The sequence below is a fragment of the Drosophila erecta genome, unplaced genomic scaffold (genome assembly GCF_003286155.1).
Source record: "Drosophila erecta strain 14021-0224.00,06,07 unplaced genomic scaffold, DereRS2 tig00000126-arrow-pilon, whole genome shotgun sequence".
Classification (NCBI taxonomy): domain Eukaryota; kingdom Metazoa; phylum Arthropoda; class Insecta; order Diptera; family Drosophilidae; genus Drosophila; species Drosophila erecta.
Genome location: NW_020825209.1, coordinates 8,910,109 through 8,927,828, shown reverse-complemented (window position 1 = coordinate 8,927,828; position 17,720 = coordinate 8,910,109). Strand labels below are relative to the sequence as shown.

The 17,720-nt window shown below is 46.3% G+C and overlaps 5 protein-coding genes across 6 annotated transcripts; 4 read left to right on the top strand and 1 right to left on the bottom strand.

Moving 5' to 3' along the window:
- The first annotated feature begins 209 nt into the window (after window positions 1-209).
- On the top strand, window positions 210-1,674 carry LOC6550649 (50S ribosomal protein L3). Its single transcript, XM_001978003.3, has 4 exons — window positions 210-366; window positions 427-532; window positions 594-1,117; window positions 1,188-1,674. Exons 1-4 carry the CDS (start codon window positions 329-331, stop codon window positions 1,606-1,608), a joined length of 1,089 nt encoding a protein of 362 aa, XP_001978039.1. The 5' UTR covers window positions 210-328; the 3' UTR covers window positions 1,609-1,674.
- A 235-nt stretch (window positions 1,675-1,909) lies between these two features.
- LOC6550647 (DNA-directed RNA polymerase III subunit RPC1) lies at window positions 1,910-8,340 on the top strand. The gene is made up of 7 exons (XM_001978001.3): window positions 1,910-2,088; window positions 2,144-4,002; window positions 4,069-4,214; window positions 5,981-6,398; window positions 6,459-6,894; window positions 6,962-7,997; window positions 8,067-8,340. Exons 1-7 carry the CDS (start codon window positions 2,045-2,047, stop codon window positions 8,277-8,279), a joined length of 4,152 nt encoding a protein of 1,383 aa, XP_001978037.1. The 5' UTR covers window positions 1,910-2,044; the 3' UTR covers window positions 8,280-8,340.
- On the bottom strand, window positions 4,296-5,428 carry LOC113564521 (brachyurin). The gene is made up of 2 exons (XM_026982125.1): window positions 5,199-5,428; window positions 4,296-5,133 (listed from the first exon to the last, which is right to left on the bottom strand). Exons 1-2 carry the CDS (start codon window positions 5,298-5,300, stop codon window positions 4,405-4,407), a joined length of 831 nt encoding a protein of 276 aa, XP_026837926.1. The 5' UTR covers window positions 5,301-5,428; the 3' UTR covers window positions 4,296-4,404.
- A 293-nt stretch (window positions 8,341-8,633) lies between the features above and the next one.
- Window positions 8,634-11,959, top strand: LOC6550678 (WD repeat-containing protein 6). The gene is made up of 3 exons (XM_001978000.3): window positions 8,634-8,745; window positions 8,800-9,531; window positions 9,595-11,959. Exons 1-3 carry the CDS (start codon window positions 8,688-8,690, stop codon window positions 11,787-11,789), a joined length of 2,985 nt encoding a protein of 994 aa, XP_001978036.2. The 5' UTR covers window positions 8,634-8,687; the 3' UTR covers window positions 11,790-11,959.
- Window positions 11,780-17,700, top strand: LOC6550677 (ATP-binding cassette sub-family A member 3). Of its 2 annotated transcripts, XM_026982057.1 has the most exons (12): window positions 11,780-11,811; window positions 12,112-12,231; window positions 12,305-12,884; window positions 12,955-13,098; window positions 13,152-14,402; window positions 14,463-15,250; window positions 15,314-15,660; window positions 15,728-16,069; window positions 16,149-16,296; window positions 16,354-16,551; window positions 16,617-17,441; window positions 17,500-17,700. In XM_026982057.1, the coding sequence occupies exons 2-12, from the start codon at window positions 12,122-12,124 to the stop codon at window positions 17,684-17,686; spliced, it is 4,920 nt and encodes a 1,639-aa protein (XP_026837858.1). In that variant the 5' UTR covers window positions 11,780-11,811; window positions 12,112-12,121; the 3' UTR covers window positions 17,687-17,700. The 2 variants fall into 2 exon arrangements, with proteins under 2 accessions (XP_026837858.1, XP_001978035.3); XM_001977999.3 differs by lacking the exon at window positions 11,780-11,811 and having other exon boundaries at window positions 11,953-12,231.
- The last annotated feature ends 20 nt before the right edge of the window (window positions 17,701-17,720 follow it).

Sequence of the window (17,720 nt, the reverse complement as noted above, 5' to 3'; positions counted from 1 at the left end):
AAAACGACATGTTCCAAAATTCTTGATTAATATTATAAGATAATCTTAGCTAAGAGAAATAATTTCATAAAAGCTTAAAAAAATAAACAATCTTCTATCATTTAAAATACATGTTTCGAAAATCGAAGTCTTACACCAAGTTTCAACTATTCCAATGGGAATACGTTATAAAAGTATGCGCAATCGAAACAGACCAGAAATAGTCGATGGTCAAGCATCCGTGCCCCAATTATCGATGCTATCGATACTGTCGCCGATGTTTTGACAGCTCTTTTGGTTAGTCCGTACCGGCTCGTTTTTATGCATTGTTAAAATATATTATATAAGTATGATGCGGAGCGTTATTAATCAATTCCTGGGTCTGAGGTGGGTACAAATATCGTTGCTAAAAAGGCCATTTAGTGAATAACTGGCTTCTTCACTCAGGCTCAGTGGCAACTGCAGTGTTATGGTTACGCAGGTGCGCGATAAGGGCCATTTGAGCAGACCTCGACTGCGGAATCCCCAATGGTTTTTGCGCAAGGAAATCACAGTATGTGGTATATATCATTTTATCTATAAACAAATTACTTAAATGGGTTTCATTGCAACAGAAATACAACGATTTAATGACGGCGGAGAACAAACAGTTCATCAATGAAGTGGGCACCGATAACTTTGGCGTTCCGGCAGTTAAGAAAGATAACTTGGTCAAGACCGCAGAGCCATCCGCCAACGAGGCCGTATGGACTCCGAATTTGAGGAGGTGCGGCGTTATAGCGCGCAAAATCGGCCAGTATCCACTGTGGCTTAAGAATGGCGAGCGGATTCGCACCACGTTGCTGCAAATTGCCGACAACCATGTCATCAAATACATTCCTCCGGAAGAGTATTTACCTGCCCAAGTTCCCAAGATCGCCAACCTGCACAAGCGGGGTTGTATTCTCGTTGGCTCTGAAACCACAAACCCAGCTCTGTTGACCAAAGAGTATGCGGGAATATTCCGAAACTCGGGCGTGCTCCCCAAGAAGAACCTGGCCCGATTCATCGTTTCTCCAGAGGCCCAACTAGAGGCAGGCACTCCACTAAGTGTCAACCACTTTCGCATTGGTGATTTTGTCGATGTTCGCGGCAAAACGTAAGAACATAACTCTTTGACAATGGATTCATAGAACCATGTATATACGCACACTACTTATTTATTGCAGAGTTGACCATGGTTTCCAAGGTGTCGTCAAGCGCCACGGTTTCAAGGGCATGCCAGCATCGCATGGTGTAACGAAAACTCATCGACGTGCCGGTAACATTGGCGGCGGTGGCGAGAAGGGCCGTGTCTGGCCAGGCACAAAGATGCCGGGACACATGGGAAATCGGTGGCGCATCATCAAGGGCTTGCGAGTGTGGCGCATTAACTCGAAATACAACGTCATGTGGGTGCAAGGTAGCTCGGTGCCCGGCCCCACCGGCGGCCTGGTCTACATATACGATACCATCTTGCCATTGCGAAAGAATAAGGAAGCCCCGCCATTCCCAACGTTTTACGGGGAGCCACAGCAAGATGGGGATGATGTATGGTATGAAAAGGTGCACAACTTCAAAAGCGAGTCTATAACGTATGAAAACGAATAACTTTAGTGCTTAAGGTATTATAGAACCCTAATTGTTTGTTTTGAAATAAAAAATAACTCATTTTATATATGAAAAGTTTTAAATTTGCGACCAATATTTGAAACTAAATCGAATAACCGTTTTATCAATAAAACGTTAGCTGGGCAAGTTTTTAATTTGTCTTATATTAAGTTGGAATCTTCTTTGGAAGCTTCTTTTGAATGTCGGGCTATTTTTCCTATTGGCGTAAACTGGTTTCACTTCCATTGTTCCGCCGCGCACGTGGGCGGGCACACTGCTTACATCGTATATCGATATATCCGCGATGTTTCAATCAGGTGTGCGGCCGCGAAGCGGTCACACTAAATTTAACTTCTAAAAAATAGTGCCGGTCTATATATTTATTTGTAAACAACTGTATTAAATATAATAAGAGCACATTTATCCAACTGGAACCATGCCAAAGGAACAGTTTCGCGCATCCGCGCTAAACAAAAAGATGTGAGTTGTGGCTTCAGCAAATTTAAATAACAGAAATTAACCAAAATGCCTTCAGTTCACACGTGCAATTCGGAATCAGCGGCGCAGATGAAATCCAGCAGGAGGCCCTGGTACGCATTATCTCGAAGAATCTGTACCAGGCCCAGCGGCAGCCGGTTCCCTATGGCGTTCTGGACCGCCGCATGGGCATTAGTACGAAGGATGCCACGTGCGAGACCTGTGGACAGGGTTTGAACGAGTGCATCGGCCACTTTGGCTACTTGGATCTGGCGCTGCCGGTATTTCACATCGGGCACTTTCGTTCCACCATCAATATCCTGCAGATGATCTGCAAGACATGTGCCCATGTTATGCTCAAGCCGGAGGACAGGCAGTTGTACGAGAAGAAGCTGCATAACCCAAACTTCTCGTATTTGGGTAAGAAGGCGCTGCATGTGCAGATGTTGGCCAAGGCCAAGAAGGTTACCAAATGCCCGCATTGTGGGTCGCCAAATGGTGGCGTTAAGAAGGGACCGGGTCTCCTAAAAATTCTCCATGATCCCTACAAGGGACGCAAAGTGGACTCGCTGTTCACGAACCACATAAACGAGTTGCTGCGCTCCACGGAGGCAAATCGTGACTTGAACTCAACGCTGGGCAACTACAGCACCGCTGAGGAGCTGACACCGCTCATGGTGCTCGACCTCTTCGAACAGATACCCCAGAGAGACGTGGCCCTGCTGGGTATGTGCTCCCACGATGCGCATCCAAAACATTTGATTGTCACCCGAGTCTTTGTGCCGCCCGCATGCATCCGTCCCTCGGTTTTGTCCGAAGTAAAGGCCGGCACCACGGAGGACGATCTAACCATGAAACAGAGTGAAATCCTCCTCATCAATGATGTAATTCAGCGTCACATGGCCACCGGAGGAAAGATTGAGCTTATACACGAGGATTGGGACTTTCTGCAACTTCATGTCGCTCTATACTTTCATAGTGAGATCAGCGGAATCCCCATTAATATGGCTCCAAAGAAAACAACGCGCGGAATTGTACAGCGATTGAAGGGAAAACAGGGACGCTTTCGTTGTAATCTATCGGGAAAGAGAGTGGATTTCAGCGGACGCACTGTGATTTCACCAGATCCCAACTTGATGATCAATCAGGTTGGCGTACCTGTCCGTGTGGCCAAGATTCTCACATACCCCGAACGCGTTAATCCAGCCAATATGCGTCACATGAGGGAACTGGTGCGCAATGGGCCAAGTATGCACCCGGGCGCCAATTATGTACAGCAGCGAGGATCGAGCTTTAAGAAGTATCTTGCCTATGGCAATCGGGAGAAGGTGGCGCAGGAGCTGAAGTGCGGCGACATCGTGGAACGTCATCTGCGCGACGGAGATATCGTGCTCTTTAACCGCCAGCCCTCACTGCACAAGATGTCCATTATGTGCCATCGCGCCAAAGTGCAGCCACAAAGAACATTCCGCTTTAATGAATGCGCCTGTACGCCATATAACGCCGATTTTGACGGCGATGAAATGAATCTACACTTGCCACAAACGGAGGAAGCCAGAGCCGAAGCACTCATTCTGATGGGCAACCAGTCGAACCTGGTGACGCCGAAGAATGGTGAGATTCTGATTGCCGCAACACAGGACTTTATTACCGGTGGCTACTTGCTCACGCAAAAGGAGGTCTTTCTGACCAAAGAGGAGGCCATGCAGTTGGCCGCCTGCTTTTTGTCCAACGAAGACTCGACGATGCACATAAAGCTACCACCACCCGCTCTTCTCAAGCCGCGACGTCTGTGGACGGGCAAACAAATGTTCAGCCTGCTAATGCGTCCCAATGACGACTCCCATGTGCGCCTCAATATGGTCAACAAGGGTCGCAACTACACGCGAAACATGGATCTGTGCAGCAATGACTCCTGTGAGTAGTGATTAGTGATTACTAACTTACAAGTTACATCCTAAATGTTATATGCTCTATTGCCAGGGATTCATATACGTAATTCGGAGCTGATGTGCGGCGTCATGGATAAGGCCACCATGGGTTCTGGCACCAAGCAGTGCATCTTTTACTTGCTGCTAAGAGACTTTGGCGAATTACATGCCACCAAGGCCATGTGGAGATTGGCGAGGGTTCGTAGGACACTTTTCTTTCCTTCTACATATAGAGGATTCTTTATAATCCGATTATCTAAACGATTTCTTGAATTCTGAATCATGTGCACTCTACTTCAAACTTCCTAATCAAATTTTTGCATCATCTAATTGTCATAGATATCTATGTGCCATGGTGTAAATGCTTTTATTGAAGTCAGTGCTGCTTTCATACGGCAATGCCTGTGATCTGTGAAATGAAGCTCAGATAGGACGTAAGCCGGGCATATGCAGATGGAAAGCGGGCGGTGCATTGATCCTCAGCGACGAATGAGTTGATGCCAATTTGTTCCCATTGTTGGGTGTTTTTGTTGTATATAATGAGAGGACCGCCAGAGTCGCCGGTGCAAATGGACATGTCGCTTCCCTTGTTTCCTTTGGCACACATTGTCGAGTCCAGTATGACGAGGTTGCCAAAGACGGACTCGCACTCCTCATTGTCAATGATCTCCACTTGGGCATACAGCAGTGTTTCCGAGTAGTCCAGGTATTCATCTTGCGTAAAACCGAATCCTGCCACGGTGGCCACTCTGCCCACAAAATCGATCGATTCCTCGGACTCGCTCACCAGTTGTATGGGCTTGATGATGTCTGAGAATGCCAGTGGTACTGGCAGTTCAATAAGCGAGATATCGTTATTCAATTTGTCATTGTAGCCCGGATGGACAATAATATTTGTGGACGTCATGTTCAGGGCATTTTCGTTGAACAGCTGCACACTACCGAACATAATGAAGATGGAGTCGAAGCCATATGTGCAATGGGCCGCCGTGAGCACCCAGGAGGCCGATATGATGGAGCCACCGCAGCGTAGATCATCCCAGGCATCTCTCTTCAAGATGACTTGCCAGGGAAATTGACCCAATTCCGCATCGCTTCCTGATACTATGCGGCCTTGCTGTTGAAACAAAGCAATGGAAGTTTAAGAACCCATATACTACCAGTGACCAGCGCACCACTTACTATTTTCATCGGGGATGTGCCGTGTGGCTCAAATGGCTGGCCACAAACGGAGATAGCAGCTAGTAGAACTAGCGTCAAGGATTTCTCGGTACTCAGCGCCATGTCTTGCCTGTTCTGTGCTCCGTCGGAAGTCGACTTTAATTTCACACTTCTCAATTAAATGAGTCAAGGGACTCGATCGAGTTATCTTTTATCTCTGTATTTTGCACGAATTTTTTTAACATTGTGACTTTCTGATAAGATTAAGTGCTAACTTAACTTAGTAAATTCCACGTAGGTCGTGCTCTAACCGTAGGGAATGGTATCTCGCTAATTCCATTGTTATTAATGCCGATTTTTAATTACTTCCACGAACATGGACAAGTTTAAAAGTAATTTGTGATTATTGTTCCTGGGAACATTTACTGTCTGCCAAGTATTTTGGAAGTATTGCGTTGTTTGGCCGCATATTCGACCATTGAGGAGTACCCTTTTCAAGGGTATTATAATATCAGGCTACTCAATAATATATTCAACGTTGACTTCTATAGACAGTTGTCTTATCTGAAGGGAAATCATTTATTAACTTTTGCTGTAGCTTCATGAGTCTATACAGTTCGTCAAAAGCATTTCGCTCGCCTTCGACAGATATTGATTACCCAAAGATTATAGATAATATGCACGCGTATTAATTCGGAGACTATATTATATACATTATAATTTCATTGGAAATCGACTAAGCAGTTCAAAGTTGGAATATAGTTAACTTGGCTATAGTGTACTAATAGAAACCTCCTCTCCAGATCGCGTCCTACTTCCTGCAGAATCGCGGCTTCTCATTTGGAATCAGCGACGTCACGCCGAGCAAGAAACTTCTGCAGCACAAGGAATTGCTATTGAACAATGGCTACGCAAAGTGTAATGAGTATATTGACATGCTCAAGGCGGGAACCTTGCAGTGCCAGCCTGGTTGCACGCCCGAGGAGACTCTGGAGTCCGTCATGCTGCGGGAGCTATCGGCCATCCGAGAACAGGCAGCCAAGACATGTTTTGCCGAGCTCCATCCCACGAACAGCGCATTGATAATGGCGCTCAGCGGCTCGAAGGGCTCCAACATCAACATATCCCAGATGATCGCATGCGTGGGACAGCAAGCCATTAGTGGCAAACGGGTGCCCAATGGATTTGAGAACCGTGCATTGCCCCACTTCGAGCGGCACTGTAAGTCCAGCCAAATATATCATACATATGTGATTTAAAACAGACAATTTCCTCTTGCAGCTGCGATTCCTGCGGCCAGAGGTTTTGTGCAGAATAGTTTCTACTCCGGTTTGACACCAACGGAGTTCTTCTTCCACACAATGGCTGGTCGTGAAGGCTTGGTGGATACAGCTGTAAAGACCGCAGAGACTGGATATCTGCAGCGACGTTTGGTCAAGTGTCTCGAGGACTTGGTGGTCCATTACGACGGTACAGTGCGTAATGCTGTCAACGAAATGGTAGATACCATATACGGTGGCGATGGCTTGGATCCCGTGTCCATGGAGACGCGAAACAAGCCAGTTGATCTGGTTCATCAATATGACAATCTGCGTGCTCAGCATCCGCAGGGCAAGGATCGTCCACTTCTTGCAGAGGAATTGTCAGAGGCGTTGGAAACGCTTTTGAAGACTCCTGAGTTTTCAGAAGCCCGCGATGATTTCAAATTAGATGTTCGGTGAGTTCGCCATTCCATCAACCATTTACTCAAAGTGTTGCTCTATACATTTCACTTCGCATTGCAGGAACCACATCAACACAGTGTCCAAGCGCATTGGGCAATTGCAGAAACGCTACGAGAAGTATATCAACCTATGCCACCAGATTGAGTGCCTCACCGCCGAGCAGCTGCTGCAGTTTGTACGCCGGATAAATGATCGATACAATCGAGCTGTCACCGAGCCTGGCACAGCGGTAGGAGCTATTGCTGCGCAGAGTATTGGGGAGCCGGGCACCCAGATGACCCTGAAGACGTTCCATTTTGCTGGTGTCGCATCGATGAACATCACCCAGGGTGTACCCCGTATTGTGGAGATTATAAATGCGACTAAGACCATATCGACGCCAATCATAACTGCCGAATTGGAGAATTGCCACAGCATGGAATTTGCACGGCAAGTCAAAGCGCGCATTGAGAAAACCACATTGGCTGAGTTGTCTTCATATGTCGAAGTCGTATGCGGGCCATACAGCTGCTACCTGGCGATCGGAATCGATATGGCCAGAATCAAACTTCTCGGCCTTCACATAGACCTGGACACAATTGTTTTCAGCATACTAAAGTCGCGCATGCGCGTCAAGCCGACGCAAGTGGAGGCTGTGGCCAGCCATTCGCGCATCGTGGTTCGGGTGGAAGCCACTCGGACGTCGACCATAAATGCAGAGCTGGCGCGCTTGGCCCTCAGTCTGCAGAACGTCGTTGTGGCGGGCCTGCCGAACATTAATCGTGCAGTCATTGCTGTCGATGATGCGCGGCAGCCTCCCACATATAAGCTGTGCATCGAGGGTTATGGACTGCGCGATGTCATCGCCACGTATGGTGTGGTGGGCAAACGCACTAGGAGTAACAATATTTGCGAAATATATCAGACGCTGGGCATTGAAGCTGCCCGAACCATCATTATGAGCGAGATCACAGAGGTGATGGAGGGACACGGTATGAGTGTCGATTGGCGCCACATCATGCTGCTGGCCAGCCAAATGACGGCACGTGGTGAAGTGTTGGGTATCACTCGACACGGCTTGGCCAAAATGCGCGAAAGTGTATTTAATTTGGCATCGGTAAGGGAACTTTTAAATATGTCATGTCATATGTATGCTAATGTACTTACTTTGTGGTTGTTTTTTCAGTTTGAGAAGACGGCCGATCACTTGTTCGATGCGGCTTACTACGGCCAGACGGATGCCATCAATGGGGTTTCGGAACGCATTATCCTGGGAATGCCAGCAGGCATTGGTACTGGCATCTTCAAGTTGCTGCAACACCACGAGGACAAGCAGGTTCCACCCATTGAACCCACCATATGCAGTTCCCTGAATCTGGTGCCAAACAAAGCCTCATGAGAAGCGGGTCTTCTTGACGCAACACTGATATCTACTCGTAAAGGAACCTTTTGTAATTAAAATATTGTCTAGTTTTTTAATTACATTTGTAATAAAATATTAAATATTTATTCTGTCTAGTTATGTTAAAGAAATTTACGCTTATATTTTTTGAACTGCGAAAATCTATTGACGTTGCGTAGGCCAATAAAAGAAGAACAGTTTTTCTTATATTTTATTAAATAAACAACGAAATTTTTGATGCGAATAACGAAATTAATACTATTAGTAGAATCTCGAATTTGAATTAACCGCGCTGTTCACATTCCACCGTTCCACAGTTGCCTCTGCCACCGTCCGGTTCAAACTGTCTAGACATGGTCACACTGAACGTGTGTGTTTATCAAAACAACGTGTTGTTATTAAATTATGGTTTTGATATCTGACGCATTCGGCTTGGAAATATCCCCAAACGGGATACTGGTTGGTACGTATAAAGCCTAATGCATACTATGAATCCTAATGAACATCATATACACAGGCCATGGCGATCAGGCGGTGTTATACAGCTCAAAAGCCAAAGTCGAATTGCCGGTTCACCTGCGCGAGGGAAAAGTTCGCGGATTTGCGTGGAGTTCTTCGAGTAAATCGCAAAGATTATTATTGCTATATAGCGAGAACGAATATTCCCTGATTAAGTGTACCTCCAGTTCCGGAAAGGATCACTTTCAGCTCATTTACGATGGCGAAACCAGAGATTGGATTAATGCCGCCCTGTTTTTGGATGATGATAACGAATCGGAGGATCGCAAACGATTCGTTCTTCACACGTCGCATAGTGCTCTCCTTTACCTGGAATATGATCCAACTTTGAATGCAGATTGCACTGTTTTGGAGCTGGCTCGGTGCACCGACAGTTCCATACTGTATTACACTAAGCTACATGGGACTTCCTATGATAAACTGGCCATCATAAGCGGCAATGCCTTTGGAGAACTTTTGGTGTGGCAAACGCAGTTTCCCACAGAATCCGATCCAAAATCTGTAATGAAAACATATCCATTGGTCTTGCGGCTTGAAGCGCACAATGGAGTGATCCACTCAATTGAGTTTGACTTGGAGGCGCAATTATTGGTAACCACATCGGATGATCGTTCGGTCAAGTTTTGGAATATACAAAAATCTGGAGACTGGACAACAGCTGAAATCAAGCCCATGTTTAGTTGTTACGGACACAGTTCGCGTGTTATGTGCGTTGTCATACTTAAAATTGGTAAGATCTGCTATAAATACACCTGCATTTAGTAATTTTGTATAACCATACTTACAATTGCAGGTGGTCGTACATTTGTGGCCAGCGGCAGTGAGGATTCCTACGTCTGCATCTGGAGTTCTTCTGGCGAATTGGTATTAAAACGTCGTCAGCAATTCGGAGCGCCTATTTGGCGGCTAGGCTTCAGCCAGGATGCAGAAATCCTCTACAGCACCAGCTCGACGGGTAATTTGGTCGGGCAAAATCTAAAAGGAGTCCTTAATCGACCCAAAATCGAACCCACCATGCTGAGTAGTTTGGGCGATGCAAACGAGTTTGTGAGAAACCTAAAGTTTGTCAATAATGAGATAATTGTGGGTTTGAGTAGCTCAAATCGCTTGTATTACACCCGAATATCCTCAGATCCTTCTCATGAGAACAAGTGGCTCATGGTGAATGACTTTCCGTCATACAAACGCACAGTTTTAGAAGTCTTTGAGAACGTGATAGCCACCTGTGGACATCGGCGCATAACACTGCACAAGTATAACACAGATACAAATGATTTTGACCAACTGTTCGATGGCATAAGGATGAAAGGCACTATACGCTCGTTTCAATTCCTAAGCCGAGATCGCTATCTAGTGTCTGATAACTTGGGCTACTGCCTGCTATTGCAAACCCACCAGCTGCACATCGAGTCGCACATCGCTCTATTCAATAACCGCGAGCCGTGGATAACAGCGGCCCTGCTCATTTCAGAGCAATATCTATTGTTGGGCAACCGCGAGGGCCATGTCATGCTCTACTGCCGTAGCAGTGCCAAAGATGACTTCCTATTGAAGGATACAATTCGGTACTTACACGGTAAAATGGGCTCGAACTTCTTTAAATTGCTCAGTGTTAATGGGGACAATGCCCATGTGATGAGTGGTGGTCATGAGGCATTTTTAAAATATCTAAACGTAAGATTCGCAGACTCAACACTACGTGTTAGCCAACGAGAGGGCGTTCCGTTGGCTTGGGTCGAAGCAGCTCCCTCGAAGGACTTGATTTTGGGGTTCAATGACAATCACATTGTTGCCTGGTCCCGTCGAAATGATGTACTTTTGCAATTGGCCTGCGGCGGAGGTCATCGCTGCTGGGACTTTCGACTGAGTGATGGTGATAGTCTACTTTCCATAGCGTATGTCAAGCAGAAGCGTGTGTTCTTCTATAGCAATTCGCTCTACAATGCAGTTGATAATCAGATTAAGGACATACAGCCCAACACCTGGCACGTACGAAATTGCAATACTCTTCGACTCATTACGGCGAGGAATCATTCAGATCCCTTTATCCTTTCCGCTGGCGATGATAACATCATAAAAGTCACCCAAGTGACCAAGGACTCATTGTCTCAACGTGCGGAATTGCACTCCCACATCTCAACAGTGCGCAGTTTGCAGGCGCTTCCATACAAATCGGATAACGACTCAAGTACTTGGCTTGTCTTCTCCGTCGGCGGACGATCGCAATTGTGCATTAGCCAACTCAGCATAGATGCGTGCAATAAATGCTGGATAAGTGAACTATCCACCCACACACTGCACAATGCAGCATCATCTACAACGAGTACTATTGAAGCGCGATTAATGGCCATCGATGTTGTCCAGCATTCGGGTGAGGATCACTTTTCAGTATATGTGGCAGGCGGCGATGGAAATATAAGTCACTATGTCTGGGAACTTGGAAACCCCTCCCAACTGCACCTAAGACATTTTGTAGATGTACAAAGATGTCCACTTGGCATTCAGTGGATTGAGAACAAAGGAATGCTCTTGGTATCAACCACAAATGGCGAAGTCTACGTTTTTGATCGCACCCTAGGAACCACCTACGTCCAGCTTCAACTGCACGTCACTGGTATAAATACCATAGATATACACGTGGATAAGCACCTTTTGCACATTCTATCCGGCGGGGATGATGAGAACATTAAGTATACAGTACTCAACCTAGATAACAATAATGTCGAACATAAAACCGAGTACCTGGGACTTCACAATGCCCAAGTAAATGCCCTAGCAATATATTGTCCCCCCAAAAGTACCGAAGCAGCCGAAATGTTGGCCTATTCCTGCAGCATCGATAGGCAGATCTATAGAATAGATCTCAAAACCCATAAGTATAGTCGAGTTGGATATACGTGCATAGCCGACGTGAAAGGAATGCTCATGGATGCTCATCAGCGAATGTATTTCTACGGATGTGGATTGCAGATTATGAGTGGGCGATAAGTTTGTGATGTATCCTTTCAGAGTAAGTTGGACATTTGTTGTGTTGTCTAGTGTTTAGTAATAGGAAAATCGCGCAGAAAACTCCGAACTGCCTTAGCTGTCATATTTTAGATGTAACTCGAAAAGTTTGTGGCATTAGTTTTTTATTTTAAATAAATGTAAATGTAAAGTGTATGCAAATGCCTTGCCAAATTTGCGATGTATTTTGGTTGCTGGTTTGGAAGAACTTTCAAAAACAAAAAGAAAACAAGCTAGTTTTATTTCTGTCGATTGTTTTGCCTGTGATGTCGTCCTTATTTCTGCTATTCACTCGCTCCTCAAGTGATTTAAATATGAGAGACTACTCGATACGAGCACAAGCGGAAATTTTGGAGTTCAGTTGGAGCTCACTCATAGACAAAATCGGCGAGAGACGCGTTAAAATGGCAAATAAGCAGCGAAAGTAAGTAGAACACTGTAATTACAATACCACTCATAACTTTCAATTCATTTCACTTTATTTCCGCTACTTTCAGTTTCACAACAAACGTATTCATACCGGACATTCAAGTGGCATTCGCACCCAACTCAAGTGCTGCGTTGCGGAAACTGATGAGCGACGCCTTAGGAAGACTTTCCATACCCAAAGATAAGATTGCTGACTTTGGGAACTGCAATGACATGCGCACCCACGCCGCCGCCGAACATTATTTGGCAAGTGTCTGCTTCCGGAATGTGGATGGGTCACTGAATGGCCTGCCTACCGTGCTGCACTTTGCGATAATTCTGCCGTCAGAGCTGCGCAACTACGAGAAGAACTGGATCGGCGACAGCTGGAAGGAAACCAGCACCCTGATGGATCGTGATGACCAGGAGGACGACGAGTTCGACGAGGATGGCTACACGGACTACATGGGGGAGGGCTTTGTGCCGCTGCAGTACCACATCAGCATGGAGTTCCTGAGAAGCACAGTTTCCAAAATGGACAAGTTACCGAAAGTCCTTATGCGTCGATTCAATGAGAATCCCAATGTGCTGCTCTCCGAAGAAATTGGAACTTCGGTCATACTGCTGGTTCTTCTGGGTTTCATGTTCCCGGTGGCCACTTCAGTTGCGGTTCGTTTAACTCCAAAACCGAAAATGTAATGTACAAAAAATCTTAAATTCAATTATCGTCCTTTTTTAGATGATCGTTGAGGAGCGCGAGCTGGGACAACGTTATGTGATGGAGATGCTCAACGCCAGCGCAACATTGCAAATGGCAGCGTGGTTCTTCAGTGTCTTCATACATTTCCTGATTACTTCTGTGCTCATCACAATTTTACTAAAGGTAAGTACTCCCAAATCCAACATGAAGACACAGATGCAGCTCGGCTTTTATAGATTGAATGGAATGGAGCGACGGCAGCTATGAATAAGTGCCCCTGGTCCATATTGCTATTCTTCCTCACCTCGTATGGATTCTCTGTGACCAGTTTGATAATACTAATGACATCGGCCATGTGCAGACTGAAAGTGGCTATGGTCATGGTACCGGTTATATGGATTCTACTGGCCCTGCCGCTTCTGCCGAAGAAGGAACTCCTGTCCGATGGACCGGATATATTTTACGGATTCGCCACCGTGTTTCTGTGCAACGTATCATTTAGTCGGGGTCTTGCAAAGATCTTTTACATCGAGGACTACACGCTGGAAGTAACCATAGGAAAGTATTTGCTGTACAAAGTCAGTAGCTCTGATTTCGGACTCTTTGTACCGATCGTTTGTTTCTATGTACAGACAATAATTTGCATCCTATTCGCGTTTTTTTTCGAAAATAACGCCTACGTTTGGCTTGCAGTTCGTATTAAGAAACTGCTGAAAAGGTCCACTGCTATAAGGCGGGTGGTGGGAAGGTTGGAACACGAAATCCCTGAAGTTAATTCATCAAAAACTCCACGTAAGGCTTGCATCGAGTTCCGTGGCGTATGGCAGAGGTATTTCAAATCGACGTTTGTGGTGCAAGACTTTACACTGAACGTGTATTCCGGTGAAGTGGTAGCTCTACTGGGCCACAACTCATCGGGAAAGAGCACCATCGTAAAGATCTTATATGGACTGATAAAGCCTACGCTTGGCGAGATCTACCTCTCCGGTTACAACATAGTCACGCAAAGAAAAGAGGCCCTGAAAAATTGCGCAATTTCCATGTCGTACAAAACCCTGTTCACCGAGTTCGTAGTGCTCGACCATCTGATGTTTTTCTCCAGGCTGCGGGGTCTCAAGAAGATTGAGGCCCAGCGAGAGGCTAAAACATTTCTCCGATATCTAAAGTTCGAGGATTGGGAAAACACTCCGGTTAGTGAACTGACCATGGGACAGAGGAGAGTGGTGCAGTTTCTATGCGCTTTCGCTGGCGGCACCCAGATTGTCGTTCTCGACAAGCCGTTCGATGGAATTGATGAGCCCCGCACCAGTTTGTTCTACAGTTTCATACTGAATCAAAAGGAGAACCGGTCCATTTTCTTCACCTCCAATAGTCAAAAAGTGGCCACCGTAATCGCCGATCGGATTTTCGTTCTTTCCAAGGGCAATCTCCAGGCATTTGGGACTGAAAAGAGGCTGTGCAGGACTTTGAACGAGGCCTATCGCTTGGTAAGTCCTGCCTGGGATTAGACATATTTCGTTTCATATTTCGCTTATGTATTCGAACAGATTCTTTTCGGCAACGAGAACTGCAATATCCAGGAGGTGCACCTGTTCCTGGCGAACTTTATACCGGAAATTGAGATGGACTCCACCTTGGGTGACTCCGCATCCTTCGTTGTCAAGCACAGAAACCATACCGAACTTATTCAGTTGATCGACAACCTGACCAGATTCAAAAATGAACTAAACGTATACAGCTTCGAAATTCATCAGTGCAGCATTGACGACATTTTAATCAGCTTGTACACGCGTGAGAAAAAGTCGAGTCTTGGCTTTGAAGAGTCCAGATTCCAAACATTTGCAGCGAGCAGGCTGACCGCAAAGAGGAGATTTGTAACCCCGATCCTGCATTTTCTGGAGGAGATTCGGCAGCTGCTGACCGCCGATACCCGAAACTGGTTTCTACCACTTCTGAAACTGACGCTGCCATCGATTGTGGTTGCCTGGACACTAAGTATGCCATATTTCTGGTACAACTGCCGGCAACCAGGACACATTGCCTTTCCCATGTCCGATCACAGAAATGGCATCATACTATTGCAAAAGAGTTCCCTACAAGGGGAACTACTAGCGGCAAGTGAGGAGTATGCCAAAGTGGGGGTCACAGTGGTGGAGAAGGCGGTTGATTTGACGACCTATATCTATGACTACGAATATGACAACAGTTTGTTGTCGGACTTGGATATTCTGGAGGCGGCCATATTCTCAGATGGCCAGATCGGGGTGCTCTTCAATGCGAAGTGGCCGCACACAGCTCCAGATAGCTTGGCTCGGGCTATGAACTCGCTGGCAGTGTATGTTCTGCGGTATATCATATCAAATATATTGTTTTTATTCGCATATGCGTCTATTTTCAGTGCCTTCATCGGTGCCGAGTCGGGCATAAGGGTGGAACTGGAAGTGCTGCCCTTCGCGACCATCCACACGCTGCAACTGCATCTGAATATCGATGGATACGACCTGATATTCGCCAGCTGCCTGAGCTTCTGCTTCTGCTTCATCTGGAGCATACCCCTGCTCTACATGACCCTGAGCAAGGCCGGTCGCTACAACTACGTGGAACTGATTGCCGGCATGCGGACTATCGTACTGATCCTGGCCTTCCTGACATACGATCTGTTGATGGTGCTCTTCGCCCTGCTACCCATAAACATAGCCGTCATATTCTTTCACTGGGACTTGCTAATGGATGCCAACATTCACAGTAGGTTTTATGCGACGATATGCATGGTTATGCATGGTTATTTCTAATTTGATCTGTGATATTGCAGTGTACAGTGTCTATGTCATGTTCATTATTGCTGTGTGTGTGTTCAGCTTGAATTTCTTGATATCCATCTTGCCGATCTCGGATATGCCATTCGTGTATCTAAAGGTGCTCATTGTGTACTCATTGGGCATCTTGGTCTACATAGCAGTGAATGAACTGCGGCCATTTACGGATCCCAACAAGGCCTATTTCCTTTTGCTGGACTTCCATCCGTTCTATGCCCTCTTGCACAACCTCATGCGCATTGCCAGCATTTCCGAGAAGATTTGGCTCTGCAGCGATCGGCAAATTTATGAGACTAGTGTTCATGCGGACCAGTGCCTCACGATTCCCAATTGTTGTGGTAAGGCATCAACTACTGTTCGTTCACCTGGTAACCTAGGGTTCCTTTATAAATATAAATATATTTCAATTACCCATAGATGCCGATGCACGGAAGTTCTACTACTTCCGATACCTGTGCTGTGTGTATATCCTGATTGTCGTGGTGTGGATCGCGATTTTCTTAGTCCTCAAATCGCATATGGTGAAGCGAAGGCCACGACAAGCGAAGTATTTTTGGGATAGTGAGTGAGTTGCTGTGCCTCTCGATCTTGAATGTCGAACTAAATGTTGGTGTTTCCAAAGTCCGGATAGCAAATACGACCAGAACATCCTGCACATTATGGAGCCCAACGAGCTGGAGAACACCTGGATCCTGGAAAAATCGCGTGTTAGCACCCTCGAACGCAACTACATAGAATCAAAAGCTCTGCATGTGGAGCATTTGAGCGTGTTCTTTGGCCTGAGAGCCGCAATCAAGCACATCGACATCATGGTCAATCGGTAATGATATGTTCGAAATGTCTTGCCCTCATTCGGCCCACTAAATAATGTCTATATCACTTTAGCTATCAGGTCTTGAGCGTTTTTGGCGCCAACGGAACCGGGAAAACTGTGCTGTTGAAGGCGATCCTCGGAATTTACACTCCCAGTTCGGGACGCATAATCACCTCCAACAAGGTGCCATTCAAGTCGGAAGGCTCGGAAGCCTGCCATATGATGGGTTACAGTGCCCAGGAATTTCCAGTGAGGCGATCGATGACCATATTGGAGACGTGGGTCCTCGTACTGCGCATTCGACGCTCCAAGAGGTTTTCCTTTAGGAAGGAGGCCACGGAATTGTGCAAGATCTTCGGGCTGTACAAGTATCGCTACAACTCGCTTTCCATCTGCAGTCAGGGCGTACTGAAAAGACTGAGCATCGGCATAGCCCTCATAAGCGATGCCGAACTCATTTTGCTGGACGATCCCTTTACCCATCTGGACCTTATGTCGCAGCGCAACATGCTGCACATCATCCACGATCTGCGCAGGCGTGGCCACACTGTGATCTATACCTGCAACGACACCGAGTTCTCCACGCCCGCGCTCCGAATGGCTACCTTGAGCTATTCAGGAATCACAGTGATTGGCGAGCGCGAGGAGCTACAGCAGAACTACTACTCATCGTACTACATGGTGGAGTCGAGAATCCACTTGGTCGAGATGGGCAGTCCCATTGATTTCGATTCGCAATCGACGGAAGCGAATGAGGACATTGTGGTGGCCACTTGGGAGATATTTCGGCATAAGCATCAGGAGCTCTCCACGGCTTGCAATGACAACGAGGATAGATGGAAGTACCTAAAGCTGTGCGGACTCATCGAAAAAATATTTCCACATGCCATTATCAAGTGAGGCACTTCCCAGGAACGCATCCATTTCCATTCTAATCCCCTTTTATCCCTTCAGGAATGTTAGTTTTCCCAAGGTCTGCTTCTGGCTGTCCAGTCACATGTACCCCATGTCAAAGATCGTCGATGCCCTGCATCGTAACAATCACATTTTCTATTCCTTCTCAGTGTCTCAGCCATCAGTAAACTCAGTGTTCCTTAGCATTGCTACGCAGAAAATACCCAAGGATACATTTACCTTCTAAGCGTTATATGTAAGGAGGAAGTCTCAACGTAATT

Coding starts and splice junctions, on each gene's coding strand:
- LOC6550647 (XM_001978001.3), top strand. CDS start 2,045: ATGCCAAAGGAACAGTTTCGCGCATCCGCGCTAAACAAAAAGAT. Junction 2,089..2,143: donor TCCGCGCTAAACAAAAAGAT/GTGAGTTGTGGC, acceptor AAATGCCTTCAG/TTCACACGTGCAATTCGGAA. Junction 4,215..5,980: donor CCATGTGGAGATTGGCGAGG/GTTCGTAGGACA, acceptor CCTCCTCTCCAG/ATCGCGTCCTACTTCCTGCA.
- LOC6550677 (XM_001977999.3), top strand. CDS start 11,963: ATGCAAATGCCTTGCCAAATTTGCGATGTATTTTGGTTGCTGGTTTGG. Junction 15,251..15,313: donor GCTATGAACTCGCTGGCAGT/GTATGTTCTGCG, acceptor GTCTATTTTCAG/TGCCTTCATCGGTGCCGAGT. Junction 17,442..17,499: donor TTTCCACATGCCATTATCAA/GTGAGGCACTTC, acceptor TTATCCCTTCAG/GAATGTTAGTTTTCCCAAGG.
- LOC6550649 (XM_001978003.3), top strand. CDS start 329: ATGATGCGGAGCGTTATTAATCAATTCCTGGGTCTGAG. Junction 533..593: donor TTTTGCGCAAGGAAATCACA/GTATGTGGTATA, acceptor TCATTGCAACAG/AAATACAACGATTTAATGAC. Junction 1,118..1,187: donor GTCGATGTTCGCGGCAAAAC/GTAAGAACATAA, acceptor TATTTATTGCAG/AGTTGACCATGGTTTCCAAG.
- LOC6550678 (XM_001978000.3), top strand. CDS start 8,688: ATGGTTTTGATATCTGACGCATTCGGCTTGGAAATATCCCCAAACGGG. Junction 8,746..8,799: donor CCCAAACGGGATACTGGTTG/GTACGTATAAAG, acceptor TCATATACACAG/GCCATGGCGATCAGGCGGTG. Junction 9,532..9,594: donor CGTTGTCATACTTAAAATTG/GTAAGATCTGCT, acceptor TTACAATTGCAG/GTGGTCGTACATTTGTGGCC.
- LOC113564521 (XM_026982125.1), bottom strand. CDS start 5,300: ATGGCGCTGAGTACCGAGAAATCCTTGACGCTAGTTCTACTAGCTGCT. Junction 5,134..5,198: donor GCACATCCCCGATGAAAATA/GTAAGTGGTGCG, acceptor TTGTTTCAACAG/CAAGGCCGCATAGTATCAGG.